Raw genomic sequence first — 13,343 nt, forward strand, 5'->3', positions numbered from 1 at the left:
TGTAAATCAGGTTAATCTTTACTTTTTAATGTATATACTTGCTTAAAAAACAAAAGTTAGAAGTTCAGTAAAAGTTTTAACTAGAAGTTCAAAAGGTGTTCTATAATACAACTGATAAATAATACTTTGACATGGAGCCTTTCATGACAGGAGGGAATCTCAAAGTATTTCATAGAATTTACTGTAAAGTGTAATGACAATATTTGTGGTCCCAAAACTATTTTTTAATATGTCCTTATACTATTGCTAATTGATGCACTAGCTCAGTCTCATATTTCCAATCAAAACAGTGTATTTAATAATGATTCAGTTTGATTTATACTGAACAAATTTACTTACAATAAACAGTAATGGAGAAAAAAAAAAGCATCAAACTTTGTTAATATTCAAATTTAGGTCCCAGAAGTTAGAGATTATGTGTGGCACACAATGTTCTTATTTCAAAATAATGATTTTAAAATCAAAAATGATTTTTAGAGTACAATCTTTATGGGGTGTTTATGATAAATTGGTAATTATTTTGCTAGATTTTAATTCACAAAATTAAAATCCCAGCAACGTTAACAATACAATTTTATTAAACAAGAAACCAAATTTACCATGGGAGTAGCAATAATGTTGAACAGACTTGCAGATAAAATATGGTGGACCAATCTTGGAGAGTCATAGAAATAGTCGTATCAAATTGTTCAAAATAAAGATCAGTCACTCCATTGTTGACCATAGATTCAACAACTTGGATTGAGATTCATCTCAAAACTAAGGAAGTGAGTCATTTACTCAATCGTATCTAAATAACTTGTAATTTACTATATATTCCCCATTTTTCCCCCCCAACAAAATAAAAGTTTAATCCAACAATAACTGGGACTCAAGACTCCAATGATAGTAGATATTTATTTTGGAACCATATATACATATACAGCAGCCAAAATGAAGGTCTCCATTTTAATTTGATTAAATAGTGGATGAAATTGAATTATCAGCAACACTGGAAACAATGTATGAAAATTCACTATTCTTTTATACTCTGAAGAAAGTCTACCTGATGCAATTTCAATGCGGATGGTAAAGACGGAGACAAAACAATATAACTGAAAAATGTTCACATATGATAAAAACAGCCTTTTAAATAAAAAAAAACAGTTGATGTTGTGACTCATAATCTGAGGTTATTCAACTCAAATGATTTCCAGATGCCTTCTGGTAATTTCCCATAGTCAAGATATACAGCAAACATCATCAAACCTGATGAGAACTACCAAGTCAAGCTACTTCAAACACTTCAGACATAACATCACAGAAGAACAAATACAATAGATTTTTTTTAAATATAGGTTTATAACTTTTACATCTTATTATGTTCTCTGTGACTGAAACAGCACTAGGTGTAGAGTGGATATCAATTAATCCATGAACTTCCTATTCTGGTTGGCACCAAACAAAGCCACTCGGATTTCTGGCATCATCTACAGAAAACAGAAAAAAAGAAAACAGTGTAATTATCCCTGCAGTTATGATCCAAGGTTGTAATTTGTTTCATTCAGATGTGTTAGATGCTCAACGACTGAATGTTTTGTGTCACTCTCTCCCAGGAGCATTTTTGACTTCCAATGACTACAAATTAAGCTTTGAAGGCTGTACTCTCAAACACATAAACATCCTAATCTATACACCCATTAAGATGTGAAACTGTGTTAGAGGGTACATAAACTGGTATATATCAACAATTTATACCGAATCAGCAACATCAAACACATATTGGTTACATTTCCAATGTGGTAATCTTACCTGCTGTGCAATAAGTTCCAATCTACTCTCCAAGGTATTGGCAACCTTGATTTTTCCATTAGAATTATACATCTCGATACCCCCAGCACTATTTAAAGCAGAGAGAAAAAAGAATTAGTCAATATTTCAATCTACTGAAGTTCAAGGAAAATCTTTTGGGTTGGGCTGGGGTAAAGAAAAGGGTGTAACAGTACTCAAAGTTCCTGCACCATATTAATGACTCACTGCTGCAGGTTACATTATAATAATAATCCTTGCATTTGATATAGTGCCTTATCGTGTCTTCAAGACGTCTCAAAGCGCTTCACAGAATATCGTGGAGTGAGTGACCAAAGTATTATTATTAAAAGGATTATTACCCCCGGAAAGCAATCTGCCAATGGATTAACAACCATGTTCCTACTTACTACTAGGTAAACAGAGGAAAAATACCTAAAGCAACATTACTGATGTATAATGATAATGATCTTTTACACTTTATTACCAATGTGTTAAGTACAAATTGCAGCAGCCTAGCAGCTCCAGTGAGGTTTGACATGAGCCTTTATTTTCTCTGCCAAGCTGGTGGCCCTGGTTTTTAATCTTTGGCAAAGGGACTAGAGGCTGAGTGAGGGCGCCCCGAAATTCTGGAACACTCTTTCTCTATCCATCCGCCTTGCCCCTTTCTTCCCCATTTTCAGGGCGCGCCTGAAGACCTTCCTATTTGATTGTGCCTACAGTCACCTCCACCTGCCCCCGGTTAGGTGCTTATTTAAAACAGCTATTTTGCGAGCTCAGTCTTCTCGAATCACTTACACATCTTCGGGTAGGACGGTTTCCTGATCTACACGAACATCAATTTCTTTCCTTGTGCTACTCTTATAAACAGGAATAACCTTGTTGACGGCAGCCTGTTTGAGGTTTTAAAAAAAAGTCAAGATATTTATCCATTTATACAGGATTACATCTCTTAGAATAAAGCATTTTGAAAAAATGTGAACAAGTAATTTGAAAACAGCAGATCACTGATTGGCCTGAACCTGGGTTATGGGTGTTCTGGAGGTAGAAGTTAAAAAGAAACCCCAGGTGAAATATTGTGAAGTATGGTACTTATCCACACATCAATATTTAATCCCCGATTCTACATGGAGTTAACTTGTGCAATCGTGGAGGCTCAACAGTTGATTTTAAGTGGCTCGACTGGAGACAAGGTAACCAGGGTTTCCGTTCCTAACTATTATCCAATAAACCCCATTGGAAATTGAACCTGGGAACCTTAAGCAAGGATAATATTTGTCTCAACTGTGATCCTCATCCTCACCTACAAGGCCATTCACGGCCTTGCTCCCTCCTACCTCTCTGACCTACTATCCCCCTACTTACCTGCCCATACCCTCCGTTCCTCTGGCTCCGGTCTGCTCCACATCCCCCGCCCCAACCGCCCTACCATCGGTGGCCGGGCCTTCAGCCTCTCAACCCCGAGGCTCTGGAACTCAATCCCCCTTTGCCTTGCTTCCTCCCTTTCCTCCTTCAAGGCCGGTCTCAAGACCTTTCTCTTTGATCGTGCCTTCAGCTCCCCTCTCAACTCTCTAACCCCTCCTTGCTCCCTCCCTTCCCTCCCTCACCCTGACCATTTCCCCCCTGCTCAGGTCCTGACCCAACTGTACAGCGCCTTGGGACATTCTCCCGACGTGAAAGGTGCTCTATAAATGGAATATTGTTGTTGTTGTTGTTGATGCCCATGGACAAATACCCTGCAGGGAGTCACTGTTCAGGCTCACACAAAACTGCAACTGAATTTGAGTGACTGCCCTTAAGAAAGGACAGGAAAAAAAAAGTAATTTTATTAATTCCCAAATAGAATAACAATCCTTGCATTTGATTGATATAGTTCCTTATCACATCACTGAAACAGAATGCAGTATATGTGTATTTTGTATGTGTACACATGAATTTCCCACAAGCAGCCATGAAGCAAATGACCATTTTTTTTAATGTGGGGGATTGTTGAACAACATATCGGGAGAAATTCACTTCTCTCTTTTTAATAGTGACATGGGATCTTTAATGGTCACCTGAGCAGGCAATCGGGATTTATGTTTAAAGCCTCACCCAAAGGATGGCACTCCAATAATGCACTGTGTTGAAGTGGCACCCTAGACTATAAGCTCAAAGATCCTGGCTATATGAATTTATTCTGTAAATTCTTCTTCTTTTGCAATTCCTCACTTTCTAAATGGCTGTATCACAATAGCAACCTCCAGAATATAGGGCCATTAAAACAATTCTTAAACAATTGTATTAAGACACCTCATTTTTCCTCTCCCCCTTCATCATCCTTTCATTGGGAGAATTGAACATTCTTCTCCAATACAATCACAATGAACTTAGCATCTCCAAATTCTTCCATTACACACTACTCACTCGGCAAACAATTGCAAAAAGAGCCTTTTGAGTATCCAATTAAAAAGTACATTGATCTCTATATACACACACAATCAACTTTGCAAAATTATTCAGGAACTGCATACCTTACCTTAACCAATGAATGGTCTTGCTTGCGACAACGAATTATCACCAGAGGCTCAAGCAGCTGAAACAATCCCTGAAATGGAAATCATTCTTTAGTCAGTAATGCAACAGACTGTAGGATATATTGTGCTTGTCAAAGGGTGTCATTAAGAACTATAAAACATAATGAAATCTGGAGCAGCCAGCACCCACTATTCATCCATTAGCCTAAACAATGAAGGCACGAGAACTTGAGCATCAAATAACAAGTTAAGTAATACACAAAATGAGACAACAGAAAAAGGGGACTTGATGTGACTATATCGCTAATGATTGTTGCGTTAAAAAAAGTTAGCACCCCAAATTTTAGGACCATGACTTTAAAAAGTATACAGAAATAACCTTTAGAGCTGTGGCTATTTTAAGAACTGAGAAACTTTGGATCCCCAAATAAGAACTCAAGAAGCAGACAACCACTTTGCTGTGCTCATGGGATTCAACTATTGTAGTTTGTCAATCATTTTTCCAGCTTTACCTGCAGTATCAGTCCATCCAACAGTGCTCCATATCTGATAGGATCCTTTGCCACCTTACCCAGTCTCTGTCTGGCTTCATGTAACAGTTCCTAGAAACAAACCAAAACTCCATGAGTGATGACACTGGATTCATTTAAAAAGCAGCTTGATGCTGCGATGTGATGCTCAGGTAGGGCGAGCATTCTGAGATCAGATAAACCGACAGGCCTTCTTCATGCAAACTAATCACTTTCTGTGAAGCGCTTTGGGACGTCCTCCCGACGTGAAAAGCGCTATATCAAATGCAAGGATTATTATTATTATCATTAAACACAAAACATTAAAAAGATAAGAGTTCTACATTCTATGGAAGGCAGGCAAAAACATACATTCTACCACTTTGTGATGCCTTAAAGTGAAACAGCAACTTGATGCATGACTTTATTTCACAAGTCACATTTAAAACCTAGCCTAGTATTTCAGTGGAGGAAAAGTAAGAAAAAAGGATCAAAAGCAATTCACTTGTGATTCCAGAACTATTTGTAAAACAGCAGATACTTTCATTGACAAAGGACTTATCAGAATCTACATTTACTCTTGACAAAAAGAACTTTCACGTGTATGCATATGCTGCTATGGTGCATAACTGAATGAAATACTTGTAATCTTCCATCAATGCAATAGAGTTCAGATTTGTGATTCCCATTCTGACCTCTGAAACTGTCACATGGGCAATTATCAAATAGAGGTCAGGCATAAAAACTTGATCACATTACTGTATAGGGTCATAGTTTAAATAGGACACTTTTACAAGCTTTATGAAAGCTCGGAGGAGCCTGACTCTCAAAATTCACCTATCTTTCCAAAAAAGAGAAACACCACTGAATACTGGCTTATACAAGATCCCACAATAGGGCAAACTGAATGAAGCACAGAGGCATATCAAGCATATGATATCTAGATTGTGATGCAAATGGATCCATAAGATAACAATCCTTACTTGTAGCGCCTTATCATGTCTTTGAGACATCTCAAAGCGCTTCACACAATATACTGTAAAGTGTAGTGACTGTGTTTTGTGGGCGAAACTCGGTAGCCAATTGCGCACAGCAGTGTCCCACAGACAATCGTGGATTGAGTGACCATATTATTATTTTTTGGAGGGATTATTACCCCCGGAAAAGCGAACCACCAAGCGGTTCCTACTTACTGCTAGGTAAACAGAGGAATGCGTGTGTGTGTGTGGAGTAAGGAAACTTTCCTACGGTTTTGCCCTGCCCAGGAATCGAATCCGGGTCCTCTCGTTTGCGAGGCGAGTGCTCTAACCCTACGCTACCAGAGTCCACTTAGGGGAAATCATCCTACCCAGAAATTGGGTTGCAGTTTATTTAAAGCATTAGCTCACTCACGGAAATTAGATCATCTCTTGCTTTGAGCACCTTCAATCTCGCCTGGTTCATCAGGTTGGACATTTGACTGAAAGCAAACAAATTAGTTAAATTTAAGGTCGGGTAAGATCCAGCAGATTTTAATGCCCAGCAGGGCCCAAATCTCAATTCACACAAAACAATATTCAGTACAGTAAGTTTTCAAAACCAGTGTTTTTTTAAAAAAAAATTACTCTCTGTAGGTCTCTTTTTTCCTTTCTTTTGTTATGCTAGATCTACAGAAGTTAGTGATTCTTGCTGCCAATATAGCTCAGTAGTTACGTGGTCGATCATCATGTGCAAGTCAGGACTGTTAGAAGCTGTTTTATTGGAGAAGGTATCACTATTTTAATTCAGTCTTTATCTGATGTCAACAGGCACGTTGTTCCCATCAGAAATGACAGGATCATGACCTGGATTGTGTTCCAGTAAAATAATTGTGGCGTACCCATTTCCAACCTAGCCAAAATTACTCTTGTCAGCAAATCTGTGAACTGAACCTTGATCTTCCTTGTGTGCATGACTCAGTAACAAATTCCACAGCATATTTACCCATTTGGATATCAGGAAAGCTCATTTAAGTCCATACTTCGCCTAAAAATATTGAAAAAACTCGAGGAATAATGTAACTCAACAAACAGAAATTTAAAGTGCAGAAAAGATAGAAATGTTTTATTTTCATTATGCAATACTTACATTTTCTTCTGCTGTTCAATTTGTTTTTCTTTCTTTTCATAATATTCCATGATTTTTAATCTTTGGGTTTGTACAAGACGACCCTTTTCAATATTGAATTCTTCTTCTGCCTGTGGAAAAGAAGTCAAGTTAATTAACAACTGATTTTCAGGAAGTTCAAACAAGAAGTGATAGGATGAAAAAATAAAATTCAAAGGAGCATCAGACTATTCACAAGACTGAGTCAACATAGACACCAGCATCAAATTGTGAGTTATAGTGTATAACGAAATGTACATTCAATCCTGAAAATAATTACTTCCACTTATGTAACAATTTCCACATAAAATAAGTGATTTACAAAGCAATTGATTGGAAATAAATGTTATTGGGAAACACAGGATTTAATGTGCCAGCAATGCCCCATAAACAAGAATGAGATAAACAGCAAAATAAATTTGAATTTAAGAGTTAAATTTGGATTAGGAGTGGAATAAGGCAGGACAACTGGGAGAAACTCTCCCATCTATTTGAAATAAAAGTAGGGGATCAGTTTACATAAGGAAGACAGAAGCTGAAATTAACCATCAATTTTGTGATTATCTAGAAATAATGGTAAAAATTGCATATGGAATGTTATGGACACAAACTAAATAAAATATTCTCTATTAAAAATCTCTGTAAAACCAAATATATAAACTGTGTGGCAACAATTTGGGGGAGACTCACTATTTAAATTCCTTTGAATTCTCCTATTAAAACATTTATGGGGCATTAAAGCATTAGCCTTAGTATACTTGGGCTAGAAAGGACTTTAGTGAAAAGAAATTCAACTCAAGATCACAAATTGATAATTCTACATTGGGTGAAGAAGGAATTGGAGATAGACTTTTGGATTTTAGGAACATGTCAGTCAATCTCAAGCATCAATTCCCAGACTCAGTTAGAAAATTGCTACCCTAGCAAGGTACCAGAAGGCAAGCATCTTAGGAACAGTATCTAGGTATGATTCACCACTTTCGTGAGATGGGATAAAGGACTTTTACAAAAATTACACACTTTGAAATGAAAGACAATCACACTTCACATCACGGAGTGCAACCAAACATCCATTATTCTCCCTCCCTAGATCTGATAATATTAATAATCCTTACATTTGGAATAGCACCTTCCACATCGGGAGGATATCTCAAAGCACTTCAAAGGATATGCTGAAAGTAGATGACTGTTTTGTGGGCAAATGCATATGAAGGGATTTAGGTTTTGGTTTCGAAAGTAGAATTTTGCCACTCAACGACTCTGGATATTTTAGAACACCATTACCACATAGCGATTATCATGTCAGAGTAAGTAAACATGAATATGAAGAACAGTGTTCAATTCACTGAATAACTGTATTGGTTGCCCCATGTGATACACTACATGATAATCAGAATTCTGGAAAGAATTGCAAAACTATAACAAAGAGGTGTATCAAATCTTCTATTGAATAATAAAAATAATAATCCTTGCATTTGATATAACGTCTTATCACGTCGCTGAGATATCTCAAAGCGCTTCTCAGATAATACTGTAAAGTGGATTGACTGTATTTTGTGGGCAAAACGCAGCAGCCAATTGCGTCCCACAAACTGTTATGGATTGAGCGACCAATTTTCTTTTTGAAGATATTATTACGCCCAGAAAATGATCTGCCAACCGGCTAACAACCAGGTTCCAACTTACTGCAAGGTAAACAGAGGCATGTGGAATAATTCTTCATAAATGTAAGGATTTATGTTAAGCAGGAAGACGGGTGAGAGTTCTTATTTTGTATTTTGCTGCACAGATCACTTTTGTTTCAGTTCCCTTGTTCTTTTGCAACAACGGAGTTTTGCAAGCAGGATTAAGGAAGGGCCAAGGAGTGAAGAGGAGCAATGAAGCAAGACTTGATCATCTGACCATAAATGAGGAAGAATTTTTTTGCAGTGAGTTGCTAGAATGCAGATTCTCCAAATTTCAAATGTATGTACAACTGGATCCTTTTTAATTTCTGTTCAACTGTCATCGGGATGTATTATCATAAGTATTTCCTTACAAATATCAGATTGGGTCATAATACAGCAGAATTAGAAATAACTTAAAAAATGTAGCTGCCTGCAAATATTGTACCAATAATAGCTTTTTTTAAAGCAATTAATATTACACTACTTGTGATTCTATAACAATTTAACAAGATTCATGATTGTATTCATTAGTTTAGAAAACTATATCCAACAATACATTTTAGAGGGGGAAAGCATTTCATAAAAATGTGTAAAAAAAGGCAAACACACAGATTGGCTCGCAAATTAATAAAAGGCATACGGATGAAGAATAAATTAATGCCTGTAAAATCAAGCCTCAGCACTTCAGGAAAAAAACAATGGGGGGGGGGAGGTAATTGAAATTCAGCCTCAATTGGCACCAAAGGAAAACTGACCTCTTCATGCAGGTTCAGACTAACATCAGCACTTCACGAACCAGGAATTTCTCAGGTTCATTGGTAACACTCTACAATTTCTCTGTCAAGATTGAATATTTCCCTATGTGAGCCCCAGGGAGTGGAAAGGAAAGAATACCTTGAAATTACCTTCTAATGGAGTTCTTCCTTGAGAGTGAAAAGATTCACATCACCATACAACCACTTTGGTTTAGCGACACAGCAACAAGCCACCTTTACATATCAACTTTTTTTTTAAAAAAGTTACCAGTGCCAGAGGAATTGGGAAAGAATTATTTTTTCAATTTATAGCACACTCACCACAAGATTCAATTTACATTATGATCATCATTTACATTATGCATTGTTATTACATTCATAGTGCCATGGGTTCTTTAACATCCACTGGAACTGGCAGAAAGATGTCAGTCTAATGTCTCAATTGTACCTCCAAAAATACATTGTGGTATATGAATGTACAACCTTCTAACTCAAGAGGATACCAACAGAGCCCAGCTGACACTTCCCATGCTATACAAGCATTTGGTTTCTAAATCCAAGTCAACATTACCAGCTTAACACTGATACGTTTTTAGCAACTCACCTTTGCATCTATTTCTTCTGCCTTTTCATTGGCTTCCTGCTCAATGAAGGCCATCATGTGTTTGATCTGCAGAACAGAGGAATAAACAATTCATTCATAAATCTCCATAATCAATGCACTTACTTATTGTGCAAGGAGTGATCTTTGCACGTTGATCATTCTAATGCATTGGTCTCCCTAGCTCTGCTATCCACAAAATCCAACTAATTAGAACTCCACCACTCATATACTCACCCGCTCTCAACACCGTACCCCATCAAACCAACCCTCGCCAGGCTCCACTGGATCCCTATCACAGAACCGATCGAATTCAAGATCCTCACACTTGTCAACAAATCTCATCATGCACTGGCACCTCTCTACCTCTCCGAACTGTTTACACCCCACTCCACCACCTCCACTCGGCTGATTCTGGTCTCCTGCTTGTCCCTTGTCCCCTCCACCTTTCAGACCATTATTTCATAATATATGATGTGACATGCAAATAATGTTTGAGTCTGAACTGTGCAACATCTTCCAGGATTTTAGAAAATGGATGAGGAATTTGGCACGATCATGTACAGCCAGATTTAACTACAGTATACAATGAAAACAGTTTGGGTGTTACAATATAGTATCTTTGGAATGCTATGTTCTGATTTTTTTTAAAAAGACTTAACTACTAATATATTTCTTCCCTCCCCCTCCCACCAAGGTATTGAGAAACAGTATTGAACTAGCTTCCACTGTGTTAACCCAGTAAGCCTCCCACGCCAGAATAGACAAGTCTCCAAGTACCTAGAACCAGGTATTGCAGCTCAGACCAGATAACAGCAGCATCGCAGGTCACTTTTGCTTACTGACAACAATGACCAGAGTAAAGTCATAACAGGAATGCTGGACTCTAGCTTGGTTAAAAACATCGAGTCTTCACAACAAATTAAAAAGATAGAAAGGAAAATGTTCATGCAAAATATGTGCTTGATGGGAAGTCTCACAAGTAAAATTTTTAAAAATCATGAAATTAAATTTATTTTAAATGTAAAGTAGAGGCAGTTTTGATACCATCTTGTAAGTCAGCTATTCATCTTTGATCTCATCTTTTTGCTGTTTGTTTTTAATTTGTTCTTGTTGCTGACCTCATCTGAACAAGTAACATAAATAGGTGAAACATTAAATATTTTACAGACAAAAATACCCTCCGGGTGCAGTCAGGGTCATAAATGGCTTATAGATAAATCATATTTGGCTCAGAAAGAAAACTTGGTGCCCCCCACTCAGACTTAATTTCTTGGGGAAAGAAAATTGTCACCATTGCCAGGATTCACAGCTTCCCAAATGCAGAATAAATTTATATCAGGGATCATATACACAAACAGGCTCTTGCTCATCTGCAAAAAAAATACAATACGTACAATCTGTATTTCAGGTGCCATCATAGTTTGCACAAACAGTGCCTTTAGATACAAAGGCATGAACAATAATTCAACATTTGACCGCAACTTTTTTTTTAAAAATGAACAATTTAAGGTAGGAGCCCGAATGTTGGGAATAAAATTACCAAGAGGATGTCAGTTTCCAGAGTTTTGCCAACACGCCCATTGCAAAAAATCTACCAGGGGGCAAAATCAGTGGGGGAGGGGTGGGATAAAAAAAATCATTAACTGATCAATATATTGCAAAGGGACCAATAATGAATGAATGACCTTTGCATTTGCTACAGCGCCTTCGGTGAGAAGCCTCACAGAGAGCTTTGGCGGAATATATTGGCCAAGTGGATTGACTGTGTGTATTTTGTGGGCGACATCGCCCTCCCCTCAGCTCTGGCCCCCGCTCTGCAGACGGCGATGCGCGTTTGCAGCCATTGCTCCCTAATAAACGACGTTAAAAACCATCGTTTATTATTTTTTTTTCTCGACCCCCAAAAAACAAAAAAAACACGAATGATTTCGATCACGCCTCGGTCGTAGAAAAAAGCACCAAAGCTCTGTGCTCGGCCTCGGCTAAACGCAGTATGTTTTGACGCCTTCTCTCTCTCCTCTCTCCCTCCCTCAGCCCATCCACTCCATCCTCTCCACGGAGAGGGAAGGGAAGTGGGGCAATGCCGAGCTCGTTCCTCACCTGCTTCTGGACGTCGGCATCGCTGAGCGCCATCGTGGCCGACGAGCGAACTGGACGGTGGGGATGCGAGACGAACCGGGAGAAGGAAAGGGGATAATGAAGCCCGGGCAGTGCTCGGCTAACGCTTCCTTTTCCTCTCTCCTCTGACGACGGGCCCTCAGCTGATAGACTCTCTCTCTCACCCACACACACACACAGAGCTCAGAGGACGGCCTTCGCTTAGCGACGATCACCTGACCGGAATCGGGAGGGGAGGACGAGCGTACGCAGCGCACGCAATGGCGGGGGGGGAGAGGTCACCTAATCCCTGCAAACACCGCCCTCTCTGCCCCTTCTCAGGCGAGTTTCAAGCGAAATGCATAATGGGGGGTGGATGTAAATGGCGGCGTTGCCGCTGTGTCCTGTTTTGTCGGGTTATGGTCGAGCCCGCCCTAAGGGGGAGGAGGAGAGAGAGAGAGAGAGAGTGGGGGGGAGAGACGGGAAGTATATTTGACGGTTTAACGTCCTCCACGTTTCAAAATTTTGAATCGGTGGCTGTTTGGTGCAGGCGGTTGGGCGTCGTTCACTGTTTGGAGCTTTCCTGAACTTTGGATGAGGGTGTGTGTGTGGACAATATATATATATATATATATATATATGTCAAATAAAATTTGGGATGAAGACATCACAGGGTTTTGCCAGAAATTAAAATACTGTACATTTTTTTTGTTGCCCACAAAGCCCAGTGGTTAGAGCACTCGCCTGGCAAGTGAGAGAGACCTGGGTTTGATTCGTGACAGGGCGAAACGTTGGGCAAGTTTCCTTACGCCACGCGCACGCCCGCTTACCTAAGTAGGAGCCTGGTTGTTTTTCGTTGATCGTTTTTCCCGGGGGTCATAATTCCTTCAAAAAAAACAGTTATAATAATAAATTGGTCACTTCAATCCATGACGTTGTGGGATACTGCTGTGCGCAATTGGCTGCTGTGTTTCGTCCACAACATGTACCGTCAATTCACTTTACAGTATATTCTGTGAAGCGCTTTGAGGCGTCTCGAAGATGTGATAAGGCGCTATATCAAATGCAAGGGTTATTATTTATTATTATAAAGTCCACCCAAAAAAATACCCTAATATAATGCGTCACCTGCTATGGGGGGTAGCAGTAAAATAAGTCAGCGCTTTTGGAACTGTGTATAAAAAAAATATTCAAACCGGGCATAAGGAAGCAACAAAACGTTTTGCAAATTTAAATTAAAGCTTTTAAAATGTCCAAAGCCTTTTTGTAGACACAAAACACAT

The 13,343-nt window shown here is 38.8% G+C and overlaps 1 protein-coding gene across 1 annotated transcript; it reads right to left on the bottom strand.

The window, feature by feature from the left end:
- Nucleotides 1–879: 879 nt before the first annotated feature.
- atp6v1e1b (ATPase H+ transporting V1 subunit E1b) lies at nucleotides 880–12,298 on the bottom strand. The gene is given in 9 exon segments (NM_001292875.1): nucleotides 880–1,469; nucleotides 1,792–1,879; nucleotides 2,587–2,681; nucleotides 4,307–4,375; nucleotides 4,817–4,906; nucleotides 6,206–6,272; nucleotides 6,920–7,029; nucleotides 9,964–10,029; nucleotides 12,064–12,298. Coding segments are annotated over 9 exon segments (681 nt in total). The 5' UTR covers nucleotides 12,097–12,298; the 3' UTR covers nucleotides 880–1,406.
- Between the last annotated feature and the right edge of the window lie 1,045 nt (nucleotides 12,299–13,343).

Source organism: Callorhinchus milii, unplaced genomic scaffold (genome assembly GCF_018977255.1).
Source record: "Callorhinchus milii isolate IMCB2004 unplaced genomic scaffold, IMCB_Cmil_1.0 Scaffold5, whole genome shotgun sequence".
NCBI classification, from domain to species: domain Eukaryota; kingdom Metazoa; phylum Chordata; class Chondrichthyes; order Chimaeriformes; family Callorhinchidae; genus Callorhinchus; species Callorhinchus milii.